At 36.3% G+C, this 23,042-nt stretch overlaps 4 protein-coding genes and 1 non-coding gene across 11 annotated transcripts; 2 read left to right on the forward strand and 3 right to left on the reverse strand.

Annotated features, from left to right (window-relative positions):
* Positions 1-103: 103 nt before the first annotated feature.
* LOC113706430 (probable carboxylesterase 17) lies at positions 104-1,036 on the reverse strand. Its single transcript, XM_027228332.2, has one exon. It carries the CDS (start codon positions 1,034-1,036, stop codon positions 104-106), a length of 933 nt encoding a protein of 310 aa, XP_027084133.2.
* Positions 1,037-1,312: 276 nt separating this feature from the next.
* On the reverse strand, positions 1,313-1,385 carry TRNAR-CCU (transfer RNA arginine (anticodon CCU)). Its single transcript has one exon. It is a non-coding gene; the product is annotated as a tRNA-Arg (tRNA).
* Positions 1,386-1,765: 380 nt separating this feature from the next.
* On the reverse strand, positions 1,766-4,998 carry LOC113707355 (SPX domain-containing protein 2). Its single transcript, XM_027229635.2, has 3 exons — positions 4,373-4,998; positions 3,853-3,979; positions 1,766-2,482 (listed from the first exon to the last, which is right to left on the reverse strand). Exons 1-3 carry the CDS (start codon positions 4,703-4,705, stop codon positions 2,109-2,111), a joined length of 834 nt encoding a protein of 277 aa, XP_027085436.2. The 5' UTR covers positions 4,706-4,998; the 3' UTR covers positions 1,766-2,108.
* A 4,967-nt stretch (positions 4,999-9,965) lies between these two features.
* Positions 9,966-17,381, forward strand: LOC113706999 (RNA-dependent RNA polymerase 6). Of its 7 annotated transcripts, XM_072063130.1 has the most exons (5): positions 10,229-10,880; positions 11,345-11,546; positions 11,642-14,435; positions 15,037-15,915; positions 16,940-17,381. In XM_072063130.1, the coding sequence occupies exons 3-4, from the start codon at positions 11,712-11,714 to the stop codon at positions 15,910-15,912; spliced, it is 3,600 nt and encodes a 1,199-aa protein (XP_071919231.1). In that variant the 5' UTR covers positions 10,229-10,880; positions 11,345-11,546; positions 11,642-11,711; the 3' UTR covers positions 15,913-15,915; positions 16,940-17,381. The 7 variants fall into 7 exon arrangements, with proteins under 7 accessions (XP_071919230.1, XP_071919232.1, XP_027084948.1 ...); XM_072063129.1 differs by lacking the exons at positions 10,229-10,880; positions 11,345-11,546 and adding an exon at positions 9,966-10,117; XM_072063131.1 differs by lacking the exons at positions 10,229-10,880; positions 11,345-11,546 and adding an exon at positions 9,969-10,117 and having other exon boundaries at positions 16,991-17,381.
* A 3,673-nt stretch (positions 17,382-21,054) lies between these two features.
* LOC113705371 (1,4-dihydroxy-2-naphthoyl-CoA thioesterase 1-like) lies at positions 21,055-21,944 on the forward strand. The gene has a single exon (XM_027227208.2). It carries the CDS (start codon positions 21,221-21,223, stop codon positions 21,683-21,685), a length of 465 nt encoding a protein of 154 aa, XP_027083009.1. The 5' UTR covers positions 21,055-21,220; the 3' UTR covers positions 21,686-21,944.
* The last annotated feature ends 1,098 nt before the right edge of the window (positions 21,945-23,042 follow it).

Below are 23,042 nucleotides of genomic sequence, written 5' to 3' on the forward strand. Positions count from 1 at the left end.
ATTCAGTTTAGCACGCAGCCTGTGATTGCTAACATGAATGTCTTCATCATAACATTTTTATGCGGCTCAGAAGACTTGACGAATATTCTAGCTTTATGAGACTCTAAAAGCTATGCATAAAGTCACTCATTTGCTTCTGAAGCAATGTAGTGGCCTCTGATTTGGGATGAAATACATGATAGACGTGAGACTCCCCCTCAGCTTCGATCAGGCTCACTTTTTGAACACCTTTCTTCTGCAAAAAATCTGCATACATGACTCCCCTTTCTTTCAGAAAGTCTAAGCCTGCGACAAAGACCAGCACTCGAGGAAATTGATCCCATTCACTTCCAGAAAGTTCTGTTTTCTCAAAGTTGCATCCAAGGTAGTCACGGTTCTCTCCAACTGGCAAGCTTAGTCTCCAGAACATGTCATTTGATTGCACATGGCCTGCTGATTCTTCAGCCATTTCTAGTTCTGTCCTCTTTTCGCTCCCAAAGTAAGGATGGATTGGGATCAATCCTTTGATTCTGACACGAGAAACTTTGTCCTTGATCACTTTGACAGCAACCTGGTGGACTATGTTGCCTCCAGCACTGTCACCGGAGAGAAAAACACGTAAAAGATCAGCCTTTTCAAGCCATGGTTCAGAACTTGCATTGTTGCTTAGCCATTCTAGTGAGCTATAACAATCATCATAAGCTATGGGGAGCTTATTTTCTGGAGCAAGGCGATAGTCTACAGATAGGACAATTGATTTAGATACAGCTGACAGATCTCCCAGGAAATGATGGTACCCCAGCCATGTAGTTGAGCCAATGCAGAATCCACCACCATGAAAGTACACCAAAACTGGGAGCTGGCCAGCTACTGATTCAGAAACATCAGGAAGAAATATTCTTGCTGTGGTGGGTTTTGATGAGTCAATTACCACATCCCTGGATTTGTATCCATTAGATGATTCAGTTGATGCAGCAGCAGTTTCTGGTGCAAATCGCTTCACAGAACCATCAGAAAGAACTTGCATGTAACCTGGTGATTCATCCACAATAGACATTTTCTGGCAGGGTGGTATATACACACAAAAGTTGTGCTTGACAATGTCAAATACTACAAGGCGTTAAATAGGGATAGCAAAAAGAGGAAGATAAAAGGCCAAAGATGTGTGAAAAGAATGAAAAAATAGAAATTGACTGCCCGTGGAGGTTATAGGGTAGGTTGATCATGAAATGATGCATTCCTTGTTCACTTTCTGATAAGCGGTAGTACCAGATGAAAAAGTAATGCAGCAAAATATAACAGCCACAACGCATCCTTGGTCAGAGATAATCGGCGCGCCAGGTAGGGGTCGAACCTACGACTTTCTGCTTAGGAAACAGACGCTCTATCCACTGAGCTACAGGCGCATCAGTTGGTGGCCAATCGCATTTTGCATGGGAAAAAGAACTGAAAGTTATCGAATGCCACAATGACCTTGTGTAATTCGTTTGGATTAACTGTTTTTTAGGGTGTTTTTGAAAAATTTTACTATATCAGTGTATATGAAAAATTTTTACTATAAAAATTTTTTGAAATATTTGATATATTATATGGATGAAATTTTTTTGAATTACTGTGTATTACTATAACAGTGTATTTAAAAACTTGTTTTCGAAAAAATGACCAATCCAAACGAAAGTGTATCAGATTACACATCCCGAATTTCCTAAAGAACCAGTAGGTTGATGAAGAAGTCACCTACTTGTAAAATAGTGTACAATGAACACTTCTTTTGAAAGTAATCAGATTTTGCTTAAAGTTGATTAGCCACTTTGAAGTAAGTACAGAATTAAGTGTAACATATTTTTGGATGATGCTCATGCATCCAAGAATCCAAAAAAAAAAAAAAAACCACACCAATGCATTACATAACAGGAAGCGGAGCAGTGCATTAGCCCAATATCCTGTCTACAAAAACGACACTATCTATCTGTACAATACTGCAAGTTTCATCAACAGTGGACCACCTACAGCTTCCAAACTACATATACGGGCAAAGAGGAAATAGAAGAAGATATAACATAAAACTATTGCTTTGCTGCTTCCTCTACTACAGGAGTTCTCCCTCAAAGTAACTCCAACTGGTTGCTTTATAAAGGTGGCAAAGAAAACATGTTTACAGTAGAACTTCCACTGCGAATCTCCTTCAAGACCCGCAACGCTGAGGAAGCAAGTTTCATGTACATGTTTTCCATGTATTCGATTTCTGCAAGTTCTTGGGGAACTTTGAGAGATCTTTCTTCAGTTTCAGTTGCAGTGTTGGTTTCGCAGCTTTCGATTGCTTCAGATTGGGAAGAAATTTCACTAAGGGAGAAAACGTAATCAAGCATTCTTTCACACTGCTTTACCAGCTGATTTAGAACATCAATCCTAAAGAATGGCTGTCCCAAAACCTTTTGGATGAAGGGCAAGCGAATTAGAGCACCACTTAGCTTGTCATATTTCTTCAAAATCTTCACCAGTCCTGCATTAATCAAAGTTGACATTAGATTTCAATCATAAAAGATCACTGCCATCCCAATCAGATCATAACACATGGTACCATGATTATGAAACTAGCATCCTAAACAACTGTGCCTCCAGTGAATAGATAATTCACATCTTGTCATTTATCAAGCAAATCTATACGCTAAAGAAGTTTCAAAGTCTTAGTTCAAACTAAATCTCCGGTAAAATAATGGATCACCAAAGCCTAGTGCCAGATCCTGGACTTGATAATACGAGCTTATAGAAATCTAACCGGCACAAGAGATGCAGGTGGAGATTTTAGGTTTTAACTCATACCCAGAGATGTTGAATGCTTTCAAATGCGTAGCATGTGATATAGAGTAAATTTAATTGGAACTCCAGTCACATGTAAGTAATTGCTGTCATAGAGTCATTGAGGGAGTGCCCCATTTAGGACAACATCACATACACCAGTAATCTTATGTTTGCATAATAAGATGTACAGGTAGCTCCTCCAGTTTGAAATGTTTGATACATATCTTTCCAATATCCAGCATCATACATTCTGGAAATGTTGTATGTAATGTATTGCTAAAAAAAAAACACCAAGGTTCACCTTTGTTGGTCACATAAGAACTAAAACATTCTAGAATTAACCAAAAAATTCTTGTTATTTTTTTCAGAAGTCATTACTGAGAATGGTTTCATTAAAAGGACTTCCACATCTTGCTACCTTTTGTAGCACCTAGTCATATTGGCATTTCAAATCAATAGGCAAATGTATCAATTTAAAAGATGTGCTCACTAATAATTCTGCTAATTATAATGGGTAGGCGGCTCTAATTATGTACTGCAGTTCCTTGAAATGCACTGGAAATGGAACACAAGATCCCCAGCGGTATGAAGACCAAACAGTGGGGAGCCCAGTTCTGATTACGTTTGATACATATCTCGTACTGATTGCTCATAATAAAGAAAAAACTAATCTGCCACTCCAACCTAAAGCAAACAATGAGGCTAAACAACTGTTGTTTGTTATCCCTTTTTCAGCAGAAGCTACTTATATGAGTTCAGCATTTAAAAAAGTGCTCAGTACAGATATATAAATAGCATTAGAATTAAACTTTACTAAGAAAGACTGAACCTATGCAGGGATCCCAAATACTTTAGAATGACAGAGGGTAACACAGACAGGAGACAAACAACTTATCATAACATCGGTATGCAATAATAAGATTTCCTCCTTGGGTAGCGATGTTTATCATTATCATATCATCATCCGAAACCAAATAGTTGACCGAACTTAATTGTCAAAAAGGCACCATATCATTCGCCGCTTTCTAAAATAGATCAACAAGGAGTAAGAAATAGACGAGAGGCAAATACCAGTGTAGTTAAGAGCACTGTAATTCTCCAATAGGACCATCTCTCCATGAAAATCAACTATCTGTCTGCCTACATTCATCAGATCACCATTCGAACCATCAGCCTCTTCTAACCTATCTTGCAATACCTGTGTTCAAGAAACCGAGACAAACATTATCTAACCAGAAAATCCCACCTCAGGATTCCAGAAAAATCATTTCCCACTAAAACAATTTTGATCAGCATTACTCGAAAACTTCAGATCAACACAAGAAAATAAAAGAACAAGATTTACAAAAGTGGGGTCACATCCTATGTGTACCTGCCATTGGGTGCATAAATGCGTGATTAAACGGACAATAAAAAATGAGAATTTTCATCCAAAAAAAAAGTAGAACGCCTACAAACGCATGAATGGATGTATGCCAATCACAACAGATAATCAAATATCTATACATACATCAAATAGATATCAAATATTCAGGGGAAAAAGTGCATCAAATTGGAAGACATAAATGAAAACGGAAAAGAAATAGAATACCTTTAATCTGATAATGTATTCTTCTTCTTTATCAACAAAGAAAGCATTAAACTTGTCAATCTCCTCTTCCAACAGCTTCACAAAATCTGTGACCTCCTTGGAGACCTCATAATCACCGCCCTTATCATCATAAACTTCCAATCTCAACCGTTTGCTGGGCCTAACACAGTCATCATTGTTACTGCTGTAGGTATTATGATCATCATGGATGAGTTCTTGTTTGGGATATATCAATTTCAGCTGCTTTTTCAAAGCCTTGTAAGACAAAAACTTGTCTTGCCAATCAGGCAGTGTCTCTTCTATTAAACTACTAAGGATCTTCCAGAACTTCATGTTTCTCCCTGATCTTGATCACCACTCCCCTCAAACCACCTTCAGAAGAACAAATTTTACAGTGAGTGGCGAAGTTGAAACTGGGAGGAGAAATGAGAGGGAGGGAGGGAGGGAGGGAGGGAGGGGCATATATAGTGGCGGGCCATGGGCGGGAGATGTGTGGATGAGGAGATATTCTGAAGAATCTGAACTTCGGTTAATCAGAGGAATAATGGAGAGCAAGGGAATATCCAAAGAGGATAAAGACACGGAGAATTTCTAGGAATAATGCGAAAACAAGGATGAATTAATCTCATATACACTCACAGTATACCACTAGATATATAACACGTGTAATATAAAAACTCACAGTATACCACTAGATATATAACACGTGTAATATAAAAGCGGTGTTGCTTGCAGTTGGGTTTCACTTTAAGAGTCGCTGCAAAATTGATTTAAAAAAATTTCATATTGATAAATTTCATAAATATATATTAAAAATTGATTTAAATTTCATATTTTTTTATGTAATAATGATTTTTTATTTTTTCCCTTTTTACAAAAATAAAAGGAATTTCGCCGTAAATGGTGAATGAGGCTTCATAAAAAATTGATTTAAATATCATATTTTTTCTATCAAAACTCCTTTTTTTTTTTTTGGAAAATGCTTCGCTTCACCTCAAATGTGTGGTGCACAAAAAATTCGATTTATTTTTTATTTTTGGTTGAATATTTTTTTAGATGCAGATCTAATTTGCAGCTAAAGCTGTTGGATCGTTGATATCAACCGTCATAATTTAAAGTAACCGAAAAAAAATTTTATTTATTCTATAGACGCATATTAAATTTGCATTGAAGGTTGAATTTTTTTTCTTTTTTTAAATGTTGCACATTAAATCTGCAGCTAAAGCTCTTTACCGTTGATCAACGATTGTGATCTAAAGTACCGGAAAAAAAATATTTTTTAATTAGCGTCAAATGATATTTGAGGCTATGGTTTTTTTATAAAACCTATTTTAATTCTTAAAACCCATTGATCTAAAAGCCTATTTTAATTCTTAAAACCCATTTTAAAACTTATTCTTAAAGCCGCACGGATGTGCACCCAAAACCTGGATCTAAAGTGCTAAAAAATATTTTTAAAATCTTTAGCCTCAAATGAGGCCCTATTTGGTAAGTGAGTTTTTTTTAGTATTTGTTTAAAATTTTATTGTAACTTACTGTAGAAGTTTTTAAAAAAAAAAATTGAAGAGTTTTTTTTAATATTTTAAAGTGTATAGTTTAAAATTTTTGAAAAATATTTTGAAATTACTATAGTTAGAATTTTTAAAAAACTTGTAACAGATAAACTTGGTAAAAAACTTAACTGCCAAACAAGACCAATATTTGAGGCCATGGGTTTTTCATTTGAAATGTTGCATATCTAATCGAGGGGTCCACCTTTTGGCACACACTTATCTTCTTTTTTTTTTTTTTAGATGACAACAGTTGTATAACCTAATTTATTCTACACTAAAGGGGAGAGGCGGACCTAAGGAGGCCCAAAAATAACTCAGAGGGGACTGAACCACCACCGGACCAAACGGATGCACAACACACCCGTCTAAATTTTTTTGAAACAAACCACTTAAATGTGACATTTTTTGTGGGAGGCAAGATACCCCACCAAGCTAGGTAGTGGCCGCCAACCTTTCAAAGGCTAGTGGTTTTTGGCACGCACTTATCGTTAGGTAAATCCCTCAATTGATGATGATGAGAGCCAAAATTCAGAAGGGGTGCAGACGCTACGTTGGAGGTGTAAATAGCTACAGCTACAGCAAAATGTACCACACGGAGGGTACTTTGGAATGTGATTGTTTTACCACTCGCGTGATAAGGGCAAAGGGGACATTTTAAATTTGATATTCAGATTTCAAGAATTTTCTTGTCAAACATCTTGTTTAATTTTCATTGATGTTTTTATTTAATTATTGTACCTATTTATCGTTGAATATTGCATTATTCATCATTATTTAAATTAACATTGAAACCAAATATTTCAAAAAATGATGACCTGGGCATATTTTATTTTAAATTAATTTTATATTTTCAATCAGAACCTGAACGAAATTTTATAGGATGATTAATCACCGTTTATGAAATTAGCACAATTTTGTAGGTAAATTAGATTTTAGGCTTTTAGGGTTAGGGCTTATGTTTTAGAGTTAGGGATTACAAGTTTAGGATCTAAAGTTAAGTGTCCTTTTAAGAAATAAAAAATAAATAAATAAAAGGTTCGCCGCACCTCAAATCAGTGGCGATTCCTTTTTTCAAAAAAGAGCTTCGCCCCACATTTGAGGTGCGGCGAAGCATTTGCAAAAAAAAAAAGAGTTCCGACAAAAAAATATGAAATTTAAATCAATTTTTTATAATCGGTGGAATCTAACCACAAGCAACACCGCTTTTGTGATGTTTTCTTGTTTTCACATTATTCTGAGAAATTCGCCTAAAAACAGAGATGAATATAATTATTTCTTTTTTTTGTTTTTATTTTTTAATGTGGCTTTTCTTTCACCCCTTAATTTGTGTATGCTTCTAAATTTTTTGCATTGCACATAATGCAGACAAATGTTCCGTTTGGATTGGGAATTTAACAAATCCAAATACATCTCAAACACATTTCGTTTTTTTTTTTTTTGTCTAGATGAAAGAATATTTGATTATAAAACTTACTTGAAATTGTCTAGCACAATTTGTTTAACAAAATCAAAATTAAGGTTGTGTTTGGATTGCATTTTCCGTCATTTTTCATGAAAAAATTACTGTAGCGATTTGATATATGTGAGGGAAAAAGATGATAGAGAAATGTGATCACGAAAAACGACAATATTTTTCGACGGAAACAAGCAATCCAAACAAGGCAAGTTTGCGAATGTGTGGATCAAAATCCTCGACTTGGCGTGGAAAGGCAAGGCATGTGCAATTTCTAAGAATTTCATCAATGTTCAAAGAGTGTCCCATAAATCCATTAAGCGATATTACCACTGTCCGTAATCCATCATGGCTAATTTGAATACATGTTTGACGTTTATCAAGGATTTTGTGGTTAGTAAATTAATCCATCCGGACTAATTTTAGTACATGTTTGGCATTTGTTATGGATTTTCTGGTGAGTTTGGATTGCCCTTTTTTCCTAAAAATTTTTATGTACCACTACTGGTAAATCAGTAAATTAATCCATCATGGCTAGTTTGAGTACATGTTTAAAGTTTATTATGCATTCACCGTTAGTAAAGTTAATCCATCTTGACTAATTTGAGTACATGTTTGACGTTTAGTATTGATTCCCCGGTGAGTTTGGAAGGCCATTTAAAAAAAAAATTACAATCTCCATAAATGTATATTTCAATCACCTTTTATCTCACCTGTGTCAAATCACTGCAGTACATTTTTATACAAAAACTCTAAAAAATAGCAATCCAAACCGGCTAATAATTCTTCTTGGTTTGTCTGTTTACCGTATATATTATAAAAAATTTCAGAAAATAGCAATCCAAATAGAAAATATTTACCGTATATATTATAACAAATTTCAGAAAATAGCAATCCAAACGGCTATTAGTTCTTCTTGGTTTGTCCGTTGACATTTTGGTTAGTTTATTTTCATATTTCATGGATGGCCTACGCTTCTTCATTTCTTCCAGTTTGAATTTAACCAAAAGAAATTACAAAAAAAGAAAAAAAAAAGGAATCTTCACATGATCCTTTGGAAGGCAAGTTTTTTGTCTAGTATTTAGTTTTTAAACAACTTCATCAATAATAATCTAAAAAAAATTGTTCATAACTTTCAATATACCCAAAAATAAACAAAAAAAAAATTCCCTTCTTTTTCTTTCTTCTTCTTCCTTCCCCAACTCAAACAACCACCATTCTTACCTTTTTCAGCGTTGATAACCTGGCCGACAAAAGTAGCTTCTCTCTCTCTTTCTTTCTCTCTTTTCCTTTTCTCCCTCTCCTTCTTCTCCTTCCTTCTCCCTCCCTCTCTCCCTCTTCTCCCCTCTCCCTCCCTCGCCGCCTTCCCTCTCCCTCTCTGTGTGACCAAACCCGCCACCCCTCTCTCTTGCCTCCCCCCTTTGTGTGACCAAATATGGTAGGGAGGAGAGGAGGGGCGATAGGGGAGTGGAAGGGAGGGAGGAGGAAAGAGAGGGAAAGAGAGGGGGAGAGAGAAGAAAAAACTGTAGCGCTGGTCGCCGGTAGAGGTTTTGGCACCAGCGTTGTGAGGTGAGAGAAAACAAGAGGAGAGGAAAGAAAAGGAAAAAGAAAGAAAAGGGAAAAGAAAAAGAAAAAGAAAAAGAAAAGGAAAAGGAAAAGGAAAAAGAAGAAAAAGAAAAGAAAAAAAAGTTTTACATCTTAAAAAAAATTTTGTACAACTTTTATAATAAGTTATAGTAAAATTTTAACTAAGCATTAAAAAAAATTCATTTGGCAAACGGGCATTGATTTGGCTGGCTCAAGCCTCAAACTTGTAATGATCCAGTGACTGTTCTTGTGGACTGCATCTCTGTAACTGTTGGCCTAAATAAATATTTTGTCAAATGATAAAAGAAGTTAAAAATTATTGACAATTTGAATGGCAAAGTCGATTCCACTTAGCTCTGCTTTGATTGCCTGATTGTTTCTTTTTCAAATTTCGACTATTTCTGGTAGACCCATGTATGTTTAATTTATTTCAGCATTATGTATGAATGATTGAATGTATTTATTTGACCTACATACATGCATTATGTATGTATGCGTTCTCTTATTTATTTTCTATGTCTACTATTTAGGTAGAATACCGTCTTCTATTCTTACAAAGGTCATGTTCGTTAACTCAATTCAATATTTAAATTTAATGGATTCAAATCTTAACATATTTAGACACATTTAATAACAAAAACTAGAACATCTAAATTAATTAATTAAGTGGTACTGAATTTTTTAGACAAAACTCGTTCTAAAAAATATGTGATAAATTATTATTTTGATTGCTAAATTATCTCAAATAATATTTCGCTTGCATCATAAATACATTTCCCAATCCACTTTTTTATATTCCCAACTAAAATATTATAACTCACATACATTACATCATAAAAAGTATTATAGTAATTATTCAAAATAATACTCTATCCAAATACACTCACTCCATCCAAACACATTCGACCATCATTCTCATAACTTAATCTATTATAATTTATAACATTTCCATAATTAATTTATTCTATTCTAAACGAAGGATCCAATGTAAGGATGGCAATGAAGCGAGGATTGACGGGGTTGGGACGGGGGATGGCAGCATGGGTATACTCCCCCGCCCCTGCTCTCTAAATGAGGGAAAAAATTTCCCCTCGCCCCCGCAGGGGGTGCCCGTGGCCACCAGATCCTATTGCCATCCTTAGTCCAATGCAGGTGAGGGTTTGAACCCCCGAGCTACAGTTCGTATTTGGTAGTCACTGAATCAAAACTTAATGATTATGTGATAAATTATTTACTAATCACTTAATATTATATATATCAAATTTAGCACTTAACAATTCCTTAAATTAAGGAATTCAAACTTCAGTTTAGATTCAAATTTAAATTTTAGTTTGATTTTATCAAGCTCACCTTAAGTTCCCATTCTTACTAAGAAAGTTTCTTAAAGAAATAAAAAACGCGAGGAGGAGTGGAGAGTGAGGAAGAGAGGGAAACAGAAATAGAAACGACATCAAGCTCACAAAGATGCCTTCCCGCGGGAAGTGGAAAGCAAAATAAGCTAGTGAATATCAATCCCACGAAGAAAAGGCCGGTACCGGAACTATCTTCTTTTTCCCGTACCCACCTGAAAAGCCAAAGTTGCCTTCCCGCGTGAAGTAGACTGCAAAACTGTCCTTCTCACAACCTTCCTAAGTAACCATCATTCGAACTAATCATACACTAGCTACTTCCTGTAGTCCTAGTACTTCAATTATTTGGTCTAAGAGTATTCAACAAGAAACCAAAAAAAAAAATAAAAAAAAAATATATATATATATATACTCACACACACATGGGTCTACTGTTTTGTCAACTGTAAAGTCACTCCTCAGTCTTGCTGTGTACTCTTTTGCTCTGTTCCTACTTCTATCCTCGCTTTATACACGCCTGGTGTTTGTGAAATGGACTCAATATCTTACACCGTCGGCTCAAAGAGGTTAGTGTTTTTTTGGGGGGGGGGGGGTTTGCACAAAGTTTTGCGTTTTTCTTTATTGATGATTTATTGAAAGAAATTAAGATCAACATTGGCATGCATATTGCTGATAAGGATTCTTAAAATTAAGTCCTTTTTTCGCCCTTTTTAGTTAGATTGTATACTGAACTGATTCAGAACTTTCATTTGAATTATTGTGCATTTTCTTCTGGGATTTCATCAAGATTGGTTTTTTATTTCGTCCCTCTTTTTTCTTTTCTCTTTCGGATGTTAGTTTTGCTCGTGCACCGTGCACCGTGACTGGCTTTTTGGACATAATGGTTGATGACTCAGTAGTCTATAATTCGTCTGAATCATTAGCAATTTAGGTTGATATTGTCTCATCAATATCATATTGCAATTATTGAGTGGCATGCATGTCAGGTTCCAATTTTTACAGCGCTTCAAATAAAGTTGTTTATGTGCAGAAGAGCATTGACTGTGACATATTGATCATGACTGTTAAGCAAGGAATTTCACGGTTTTATTCGTTGTTACTGTCTGGATTCTGTGAGATGCGTATGCAAGTGGTTTTTCTTGTTTTTGGTCTGAAAATATAGTAGCTCTTGTGGACGTGTAGTTTGCAGAGCTGAAGTTACGGCAATGGCTTCACCTCCCAACTTTCTCTTTGTTTGTATCCCACATCCTTGCTACCAGTGCAGTTGTTCTGCTGTTACTATGTGAGAATTTCAGATTTCTCTTACAACTGTTGGGTTTTCTGACAGGATTCATTGCTGATTACGCTAGAGTGACATTTGTAGTAACGGATCTGATCTTGGAAATCTTGCGACATCAATGATGGGATCAGAGGGAGGTGAAAAGAATTTGGTGGTGACTCAAATAAGTGTTGGAGGGTTTGATGATTATGTCACTGCAAAAATGCTTTTAGACTATTTTGAGGATAATATTGGAACTGTGTGGAGGTGCAGATTGAAGACTTCCTCTACCCCTCTTGAATCATACCCTGCTAATGATATTGACAGCAACCACGTACAAAGAAAAAGTGATTATGAAAGAGTGAAACCTCATGCTTTCGTCCATTTCGCTAGTTCAGAAGCAGTGCAGTGTGCTCTGGATGCTGCAGGGCGTGGTGAACTAACATTGGGCATGAAACCTCTGAAGGTTAGCCTGGGCCCTGAAAACCCCTATCGGATGAATGAGAGGAGGAGAACCATAACACCTTTCCGGCTGTCTAATGTTAGCCCTGAGATTGGGGTCTTGGTTAGTCACGATGAATTTGTTGTTGGTTGGAGGGGACCTCCTAAAGCATTTGATTTTCTAGTGGATCCCTTCAATGGGAGTTGCAGACTACTATTTACTAGGGATACTGATTTCTCTTTTAAAGGTGAATCCAAGTATGCAGTAATAAAATGTAATTTCAAAGTTGAGTTCTTGGTGCGAGAAATCAATGCAATAAGGCAATACCGATATTCTTCAGGTTTTGTAATCTTGTTACAGTTGGCTTCATCTCCTCGTATTCATTATAGAACTGCAGATGATGATATTGAAGAATCAGTCCCATTTGATTTGTTGGATGATGATGATCCCTGGATACGCACTACGGATTTTACACCTAGTGGGGCAATTGGTAGATGTAACATATACCGCATTTCAATTCCTCCTCGCAACGGTGGAACCCTCGAAAGGGCCTTGGTGTATCTTAAACAGTCCAGGGTTCACGTACAATACATGTCTCCTGCAAATAAGCTGCTTATAAAAGATGAACCTGACTTTGGAATGGCCTCATCAGATCCTTTCTTTTGTATCCAGTACAAACAAGGCATAACCTTTAAGGTATTATTTTTGGTCAACGCCGTCATGCACAAGGGCATAATCAATCAGCATCAGATGTCTGACAGGTTTTTTGACTTGCTGAGACTTGAATCGGAAGAAGTCAATCTAGCAGCATTAAAGCACATATATTCTTACAAGTGGCCATTATTTGATGCTTCCAAGAAGCTGGAATCTGTCCAGCAGTGGCTGCACAAAAACCCCAAGCTTACTGAGAGACCTAAACAGTTGGATGATATCGTTGAAGTTAGAAGGGTGATCATTACGCCATCCAAAGCTTACTGTCTTCCACCTGAAGTGGAACTGTCAAACAGGGTCCTCAGACATTATAGGGACATTGCTGATCGATTTTTAAGGGTTACATTCATGGATGAAGGCATGCAGACATTGAATAAGAATGTTTTAAGTTATTATGCTGCTCCCATCGTTTGGGATGTCACTTCCAATTCTAACCTCCAGAGAACCTCAATGTTTAAAAGGGTGAAAGATATCTTGAGTAAGGGATTTTATATATGTGGGCGGAAGTACTCTTTCTTGGCTTTCTCAGCTAATCAGTTGAGGGATCGTTCTGCCTGGTTTTTTGCTGAAAACAAGAATGTTAGAGTAGCCAATATCATAAGTTGGATGGGGAGGTTTGCTGACAGGAATGTTGCGAAATGTGCTGCTAGGATGGGACAGTGCTTCTCATCCACTTATGCTACAGTGGAAGTTCCACCAAGTCAGGTTGACTCGGAACTCCCTGATATAAAGAGAAATACTTTTGTTTTCTCTGATGGGATTGGAATGATGACGTCTGACCTAGCAGCTGAAGTAGCAGAGCGATTGCGCTTGACTGAAAATCCACCATGTGCTTACCAGATTAGATATGCAGGTTGTAAAGGTGTCGTTGCGTGTTGGCCATCCAAAACTAATGGGCATCGTCTCTACCTCAGAGAAAGCATGCGCAAGTTTGATTCTACCCACACAATACTTGAAATTTGTTCTTGGACTCGATTTCAGCCTGGATTTCTGAACCGGCAGATAATCACTCTTCTATCTGCCTTGGGTGTCCAAGATAATATATTCTGGAGAATGCAGGAATCTATGATATCGAGATTGAATCTGATGCTTGAGGACACAGATGTAGCTTTTGATGTCGTTACTGCTTCATGTGCTGAGCAAGGAAATACGCCAGCAATAATGCTAAGCGCTGGATTTAATCCTGAAACAGAACCTCATTTGCGAGGTATGTTAACTAGTGTAAGGGCTGCTCAGCTTGGAGACCTTAGGGAAAAGGCTAGGATCTTTGTTGCATCTGGAAGGTGGTTGATGGGATGCTTGGATGAGCTAGCTGTGCTTGAACAAGGCCAATGCTTTATCCAGGTGTCAGGCCCTTGTTTGGAAAATTGCTTTTTCCGCCATGGATCTAAATTTTCAGAGACAAAGAAAAATCTACAGGTGATCAAGGGTCTTGTAGTAATAGCAAAAAATCCTTGTCTGCACCCTGGAGATGTGCGGATTCTAGAGGCTGTAGATGCCCCTGAGTTGCGGCATCTTACTGATTGTTTAGTCTTCCCTCAGAAGGGAGATAGACCGCATGCAAATGAAGCTTCAGGAAGTGACCTGGATGGAGATCTTTACTTTGTTACTTGGGATGGTAATCTGATCCCCCCTAGTAAAAGGAGCTGGATGCCAATGGATTATGCATCTGCAGAAGCTAGAAAATTGCCTCGTGAAGTGAATCATCTGGTAATTGTTTATGTGATTCTGTCATCTGAGTTTTCCTTTCGATGGCCTTGGCTATCTCATCATTCTAAATCCTGTTAAACTATTCAATTACAGTCTTTGATCTTGGGATTTGGTCTAAATTGCTCAGAAAGGTCTCAGAAACTATGGAAGTTGCATTCAGTAGTTACTTGTATGTAAACAAAGAATACTTTTTGTATGTCAAATTATTTTTGAAAAGCAGAAACATGGCTATAATGAAGTTTTTCCTTAAATATGTGAGAATCAGAATTTTAAGTTCTATTAATACCATGAGCAATCATAAGATTCTAGGAACTATTGATAAAATGCATCTGCAAAGTGCTACAGGTAGAACAATCATGACTTCATGGGCTATGAGTTTTGAATTAAACTGTTTAAACTTTTCATGTTGTAGGTGTTAGAGTTCATTTTGTGCTTAAGAGTATGTTTCTGTGATTCTTATGGATTAGATCAATCAGTCTTATTTAAATTATTATTTTGACCCACCTGGTGCACCTGTTTACAATCTGGAGTTGTTGAGACATAATGCATTATCTTTTACATTCGTAGTTTAATTTTCTCCCCCTTGATGTCACACTTTCAGGACATTATTGACTTCTTCTCCAAGAATATGGTTACAGAAAGCCTGGGTGCAATATGCAATGCCCATGTTGTCCATGCTGACCTTAGTGAATATGGAGCACTGGACGAGAAGTGCATTAAATTGGCAGAGCTTGCTGCAACAGCAGTTGATTTCCCCAAAACTGGAAAAATTGTGAATATGCCATCTGAATATAAACCAAAAATGTATCCTGACTTTATGGGTAAAGAAGATTTTCAGTCATACAAGTCAAAAAAGATTTTGGGTAAGTTGTATCGCCAAGTCAAAGATGCCTGTGATGAAGGTGAGGCTGCAACATCTGATTTAACATTTCCCTCAAATAAAATTCCTTATGACACAGACCTTGAGATACCTGGTTCCGAGGTGTTCATCGAGCATGCATGGAATACCAAGTGTTCGTACGATGGACAGTTGAATGGTCTGTTGGGACAATACAAAGTGAACAGGGAAGAAGAGGTTGTTACTGGTCATATATGGTCAATGCCCAAGTACAGTAGCAAAAAACTCGGTGATCTGAAAGAGAGGCTTAAGCATGCTTATAATAACCTACGAAAAGAGTTTAGGAGAGTTTTTGAGCAAATGGAACCTAATTTTGAGCTCCTTACTGATGATGAGAAGAATGTTATGTATGAAAAGAAGGCTTCAGCATGGTATCAGGTAACATATCACCCTACTTGGTTGCAAAGGTTGCTGGAGTTACAACTTCCAGATGGTGTTGAGGAGACAGTTATGTTAAGCTTTGCTTGGATTGCTGTTGATTATCTTGCCCAGATCAAAATTAGGTGCCGGGGGTCGTGGAATCTTGACTCCTCAAAGCCAATTGATTCGCTTGGGAGATACCTTTCTGATAAGATATGAGTGGTAAAGAAACTATAAGCTCTATTGGTTTTTTCCCTGTATCTTTGATGGTGTTTGTTTTTTCGATGTAGTTTGCTATTTGCATAAGTGATTTATGCTAGCATGGTTGGAGATTCAACTGCTTATAAACTTTGTGCTTTCACTAGTGGGGCCACATGGTGAGAAATATTTACTCAAGAAAAAATACTGAAGCACCATTCAATTAACACAATATCTTTCCACGATAAATGACTGAATTGATATGTTACCTCTACTTGAACAGTTAAAAGAAGTAAAAACTCTGATGTTGACTTATCTTCTAGAAAATGCTAAATTGTTTGATGAACTAAGTCATTTTTTAGTAATCTCTAGTTAGATGCACTTCGATTAACTAGTGTTTACTTCTTTAGTTTGTTTATGTCCCGATGAGCTAGTTATTTTTTGATACAGCCATGCGAACATGCCAGCTTTATGTAGATTCCTTACCTTACCAAGCTGGTAATAAGGTTTCCATCATGAACTAGCATCTTCTTACCATAGTAACAGAATAGAATTCACTGGATTCCAACAGCAGATCAGAATCTTTCATTGTGCTTGTGTGCATTATGTTTTGCACTAGTCAAAGTTGTTGCTTTTGATGTCATAATATCACTTCTAGAATCAAGTTGCTGCTTGATCCCACAAAATCCTTCGACATATGGGACCATGTTCCACCCTTTTAGTACCCCACATTATGCATCAAATTTCCCTTTCTCTGGAATTATTGCTGATAGCTTATTTTGTGATGTAACTGGAATTAAATTTTTTTTTTTTTCAAATAATAGCAGAGCTCATAGTTTTTGTTGCTGGAAATTCTTTATTTCAACATAAAGACGTTGAAATTTGTAATTTCTTTAAATAATTGGGCTTTAACAGAGTGATACAATTATGAAAAAATAAATGAACAGGTCGGTTGACCTAATACAGAAAATCGGTGAGCTTGACACACTTGCATCTGTGCATCACAATGAGGTTTACTGGTTTACTTTGACTGCTGGTTCTACAACAGGCTTCCTATGTCAGGGATATCTTATTTGCTGATGGTCCTTCCTCTTTACAGTACCTGATGGCATCAAAATCTCAATAGGCATTGTTTCTTCTTAACTTGGAAGAATTTGCAACTTCTCCATTCCTGCTTTGTTCTCGTGACTTTCGTTGCAGTTTACTGCAAGTGGTGGAGGAGGTCAATCTGCTCTTACTCTCAGTACTCTAAATAAACTCATATCTGCATTACCCAATACTGAGACAGTATGGTCTTTCCAGCTCAACATAAAAGATTGTGTTGTTTCATTTTGCTGTTAAAGCTAGGTGGCTTTGTATGCTCAAATTAGTGAAGTTTGAAACTTTGGTGCAGTACAAGTGATGAAGTCTTATTATGTAACTTATAGCCTGTTCCTCGTATTGTACTATTATTTCTAAATTGAGATTGAAAAATCCATCTCATTTTCCAAGTCTGGTAGTTTTTCAACATGTTCCCTTCCCCCCAATCACCCCCCGCCCCCTTCCCAACCCAAAAATATGAACTGGATGTTATTGGATGATGATTTTGCCTTCATTTATTCTTTCAACTTCTTTCGTACTTTGTATTGCCGAATATCAAGTGGAGATGCAAGGGCAAAGGTGCAAGGTCGTAGTCTTAAACTAGAGTATTTGCAGAAATAAACCGTGTAAGTTATCATAAATTGATTTTTAATCTTGCTAAACATGTATGTAATCTGGTGTTAACACGTTTACACTTTTACAAATGGGGTTGCGCAGACAAGTATTTCATTCTAATCTGTCAGTAGATTCTGTTAAATCTTGGATTGATCTTCTCAAAATGGAAGTGAAGTTGAAGAGTCGCTGGAATGAATGGAAGTTTAATGAAAAATATGTATCATTGATCATCTAGAAAATTGATTCATCAGAGCCCTCCGTCCTTCTTGGCTGTTGCAGCTCTATTACCTGGGCATTTGCTTCTAAAAAAGGACCAAAAAATTCAGGGTCAAGAAGGGTTGGTAATCTGCTATCTGATCACCATCTCCTCCAAGGCTGCATCAAACGTTGCTCACTCTTTTTTATTTATTCAGGCAAAGTAACAAATTCTACAGCTCTACTTAGAAGACCAACAAACAATGGACAATTGCAGTTTTGAAGTATGCTATATGTACTATCTCCTTTATTAAAAGAAAAAAAAAATGAAGAAAAACAAAAGATTATTTTAGTCAGGGGAGGGCACTCAGGCCACTGCTCACTAGTGGTCCATGTTCTTTTGAGTGGGTCATTTAGGTAACACAGATAAAAGGGTACAGTTTCTTTCTGAGCCATTTGCAAATTGCAATGGCTGTGAATTCAAAGCCATAGATAGCTCTTGCGCTCTGCAAGATAATGATGATGCAGCCTGTAGGTGGGCTGACTCTTGTTTTTACAACTTTTAATCTTTCAAGAAGAAATCAGAATTAAATTACTAACCCGAAATCGCAGGTGTTTATCTCAAAAATTGTAATTCTCGAGGCCACCCAGAAAATTAATAACCTAACCCTTAACCTCCCGAGGATCGATGTGGAATTTGGTGTGGAAAGGCCAGAGTGCCTTTGCTGCTAAAGGTGTACACAACTTTTAATCTGCCTTCTATCTTTTCAATTGCAAATTAAATAGTCGGCAGTTGAGAAGAATAAGCGAATGCTAATTTTGTCCCAAAAGCTAATAAAATGATGAGTGAAGTGTGTGAAACTTTTTTTTTTTTTTTCGGAAATAGCATCTTTTATTGAATAATTACTGTTGATAACTTCATGAGAAGGCATGGTAGACGATTTTTTTTCCCCTTAGAATAAATGCGAAAATGATTGGATGTATTCAACGCTTAACAACCTTTATGCTTAAAATGGGTTCAGATTTTAAAATGTTCAGACACGTTTGATAATAAAAAAAATAAAACATCTAAACTAATTAAGTGACACTTAATTTTTTAAATAAAATTTGCTCCGAAAAATAAGTGATAAACTATTTACTTATCACTTAATGTAATATATACTCAAATTCATCAATTTAATACTTAACAATTCAGTAACATAATTTAATAAATTTAAATTTTAGATTTCAATATTCAAATTTTAATTTTGTCAAATACGCACGCTCTCACACGTATATAAATCCCGAAATTGTTGGACGGTAATGATTTTAAATGACTTGCTACTCTATTCTTTTAGTGAACCCCTCCAGCCGCCCTCCATGCTATTGATAGACTATTATGACACGTCACCTTTTCCCATTTGGCCGACTAATGTGTTTGTCAAACCTTGCAATTTATTGTTCATATGAATTTTTCACCTTGTTGAACACGTTTGAAATAACCAACTCCCTCGAGGAGAGATGATTATCATACTTCCTCCGTCCCGTTTTATTAGTTTTGGTTTTTTTTTTCACACAGATTAACAAAGTGTAATTAATTTGGTTAGAAACATAAATTTAGATTAATAATTTCCTAAAATACCCTTATGCTAATCACGAAGAGTGCCAATTAATATCAGTTACGGCTAATGGGTTAGTATTGGAAAAGTTCAATGTATTCAATGTAGTGGGTTAGTATTTAATAACAATGTATTAATAACAAGATATTTATTAAGGGTATTTTAGACAATTTGAAAGATTGCTACATTTCTTAATGGAAAAGTGGACTATAATTTGGGACAGACGAAAAAAGAAAAACAAAACTATTAAAGTGGGACGGAGGGAGTATTAATTATAGGGCGGAAGGTCAAGATTCAAACTTTGCCTTTTCTTAATCTGATTTTATATGATATTTATTCTAAATTCATACGAATGTGTGGTACATTCATTTGATTTGATTGTAGTTCAGTCCCCGTTATATTCTCTTAGCCCAGTTAAACTGTTGCATGGAGTAGGTCCCCCTCCCTTAGGAGTAGGAGACCGTTACGCCAAAAAAAAAAAAAAAGAAAGAAAAAAGAACTGGCAACGTTGAAATTGTTCTTTTATATTTCGGTTACTGATGAAAACTCCTAAATTTTCTGGCTATATATATTCCTCGAATAAAATTTGAAGGATAAAGATTATTTGAAAAATAAATCAGTTTGATGAAGGAATCGACAAGAACTGGCAACGTTGGAAAGTGGGAACCAATAATGGCAGGTATACCACACACGTGAAATGTCAAACTCTGACCGTGAAAACTCATCGGTCTTAGGGTCTGTTTGTCTGGATTAAAAATCTTTTTCCAAAAAGTATTTTCTTGAATTTCCATTTTTCTGGCTGCAGAGGGACTCAGTTATTATGAAGTGTTTTACACAGCCTAGTTTTAAATGAACTCCTAAATTAGAGTATGGAAGTTGATTTCCCATAACTACGACGACTTATCGGTCTTTTCACCACTTGGTTATTGTATCGAACCATTAAGTAATTCATAGAAATCAAATCAGAAGTAATATCTTGTTACTATAAAGTATGACCGTTCACTTTTCCCTTTTTCTTATGTTTTTTCTCTATAGTATTTTTTTTTTTTGCACCGCATGCAGATACGTTAATGGATTATAAAAAATTGCAATTCTAGATTGAGCTTGCATTGAGAAGTTTTGGAGAAAGAAAACTTGGAAAAAAGTAATGAGACTGGAGGAATACTTCTAGAGGAAGAGTTAATGAGCATATCATTCTTCAATTGCTAATTTCTAATAATGGTTAAATCCATGGTAACCACATAATGTAAGTTATCCACCCTTTATTAATACGATATACAATTGGTTTGAAAAATTATGAGTCCCTAGTTCTGATGTTTAATTTGACTTTTTGGGACTTAAAAAAATTTGGATTAAAGATTGCCTCTGGTGATTGACGAAATAGGGAGAGTACTTGTTACTTGTAATTGTTAGTAGCAATTAATGAAAGAGAAATCCGGAGATGAAATTATTGCTGTCGCCATTTAAGTTTTTTGAAACTTTTTCTCAAAATTACACCAGACACCGGAAAATGAAGGGAACACTAGACACACTTTGGAAAAAGATTTTCACTGAAAATGTTTCCTCGGGGAAAACATCGTATATCGAACCAAACAGACCCTTACACCAAATTCTAATCCCAGCAGGCCGAAAGCCAACCATTGTTAGTACTTAGTAGTAGATGCTTACCATTATGCTACCTAACTCCCACGAGAAAAAAAATTAAAATAAAAAAATTCCCTAACCAACTGATCGACTTTGCTCATCATCCCAAAAGAGGAGACAAGAGCATCATCATCAATATCATCACCATAAACAAAAAGAGAAAACAGAGTAGACCGAAAGGAAGAAAATCATCATCCATGGCTTCATCATCATCATCTGCAGTAAAGACAGAGGCAGTTGATGCTACACTAGCTGCACTTGGATTTGTGTTTGAAGAGCTTTCAGCTGACAAAGTCTCAGGCCACATTCAAGTGTCCCTCAAATGCTGTCAGCCATTCAAGGTCCTGCATGGAGGAGTCTCAGCTCTGATTGCAGAGTCGTTGGCAAGTATAGCAGCCCACATGGCATCCGGGTTCAAAAGGGTTGCTGGGATTCACCTTAGTATCAATCATGTCAAGAGTGCTCATTTGGGAGACCTTGTCTTTGCTGAGGCTACTCCTGTTAGTCTTGGCAAAACCGTTCAAGTCTGGGAAGTGAAGCTCTGGAAGATTGGTACTAGTAGAAATACCTTCTCTAATTCATCAGAAGAAAGATCTTTGACTGCTTCATCAAGGGTTACTCTTTTGTGTAATTTGCCTGTCCCAGAAAATGCTATACTCTGAAGAAGTATGCTAAATTATGAATCCCACTTCTTGAAGTTGTACATCATGTCTTATACAATCAATAAGAAACTCAAATCATTTGCTGCACAATCATTGCACGGCTATTTGCAGAATTCGCAGATATCTGAAGATTTTGGGGAGTATCATGAACCCCTTCCTTCATGATGTAACTTATAGTCAGTAGTCACCTCATGCTCTGTGCAGGTACCTGTAGTTGGGAATCTCTTGAAAAGTGAATGAAAGAAAGCTAATTTTATAAGTCCCCAGTTAGAATAAGTTGGAATTAGAGGAAATTGATGTGATTTTATTGTATGCAAATATGTCTTGTGATGTTACTATGGCCTTGGCCTGCCTCCAAAAATTCTTAGTAATTAAGAAGATACACCTGGTACAATCATCCTTAGGTATTAAATTTTTCAAGGTTCCTGCATATCCTTTACTCCAGTAGTTTCTATGTCTGTGTTTCTTTAACGTTAGTACTTTTACATCTCAGAATGTTCGAAGCTTCTGCCGCAATATGTACTTCAATCGTAGAAAGAAAAGTTCATAACTTGGGCTGGCTGTATAAGTGAACTTTCTTAGACATCTTAAGGCCTTTCAAACTGAAGTTTAATTTCTGGATTTTCAAAAACTTTCTGAAGTTTGAATTTTCAAGAAGATAACTCATAAGAAATGTATGTGTTAAGCTGTTTATGCCCTGTCAGTACATGAGAAGTCAGAAGTAATGCCTTCTTGGTTTGTCGGTTAGAAATCGTGAGCCACCATTGTATTTAAATGGTTCCTTGAACTAATACATGGCTTGGGTAAAACAGCCTATTAGATTTCAAAATTCGAAAATAAATTTACTGAAGATGCTCCTTCCCCCAACAATTTTCAAAACAGGGATTATAAAACAAAACTAAATCCAAGTTCATCTTTTTTAAGTAGCTGCTAAGATGCATCCCAACTTTCAAGAAGTTAAACCATGGCAAAGCATCCTTAATATGCCTAATTGGACTGCAAGATGGAAGCAAAAATCTCATAATAGGCAGCGTCTTGCTTAATAGAGATTCACAACCCTTTATCAGGGACTGGTTTTTAAGAGATTTTTAGAAGATACTTGCCGTGTCATATTGCTAGAGAATCTTGTTTTAACAGTTCGCTTTCGAAGCCAAATTATCTTATCACAAGTGTGTGCATCGACAAATTCTTTCTTGGAATGAAACGTTGTGAATGGCATCTATTTACCATCTGTTTACAATTTTTTTTTTCCATTTATAAGGCAGAATGATCCAATCTCATCGAATCATCTGACATTTTTCTTTGGCTCTTTACTGCTAACACTACACTGTGTTTTATTTTAGGATAAGAATTGCTG

This window comes from Coffea arabica, chromosome 8c (assembly GCF_036785885.1).
Source record: "Coffea arabica cultivar ET-39 chromosome 8c, Coffea Arabica ET-39 HiFi, whole genome shotgun sequence".
NCBI classification, from domain to species: Eukaryota; Viridiplantae; Streptophyta; class Magnoliopsida; order Gentianales; family Rubiaceae; genus Coffea; species Coffea arabica.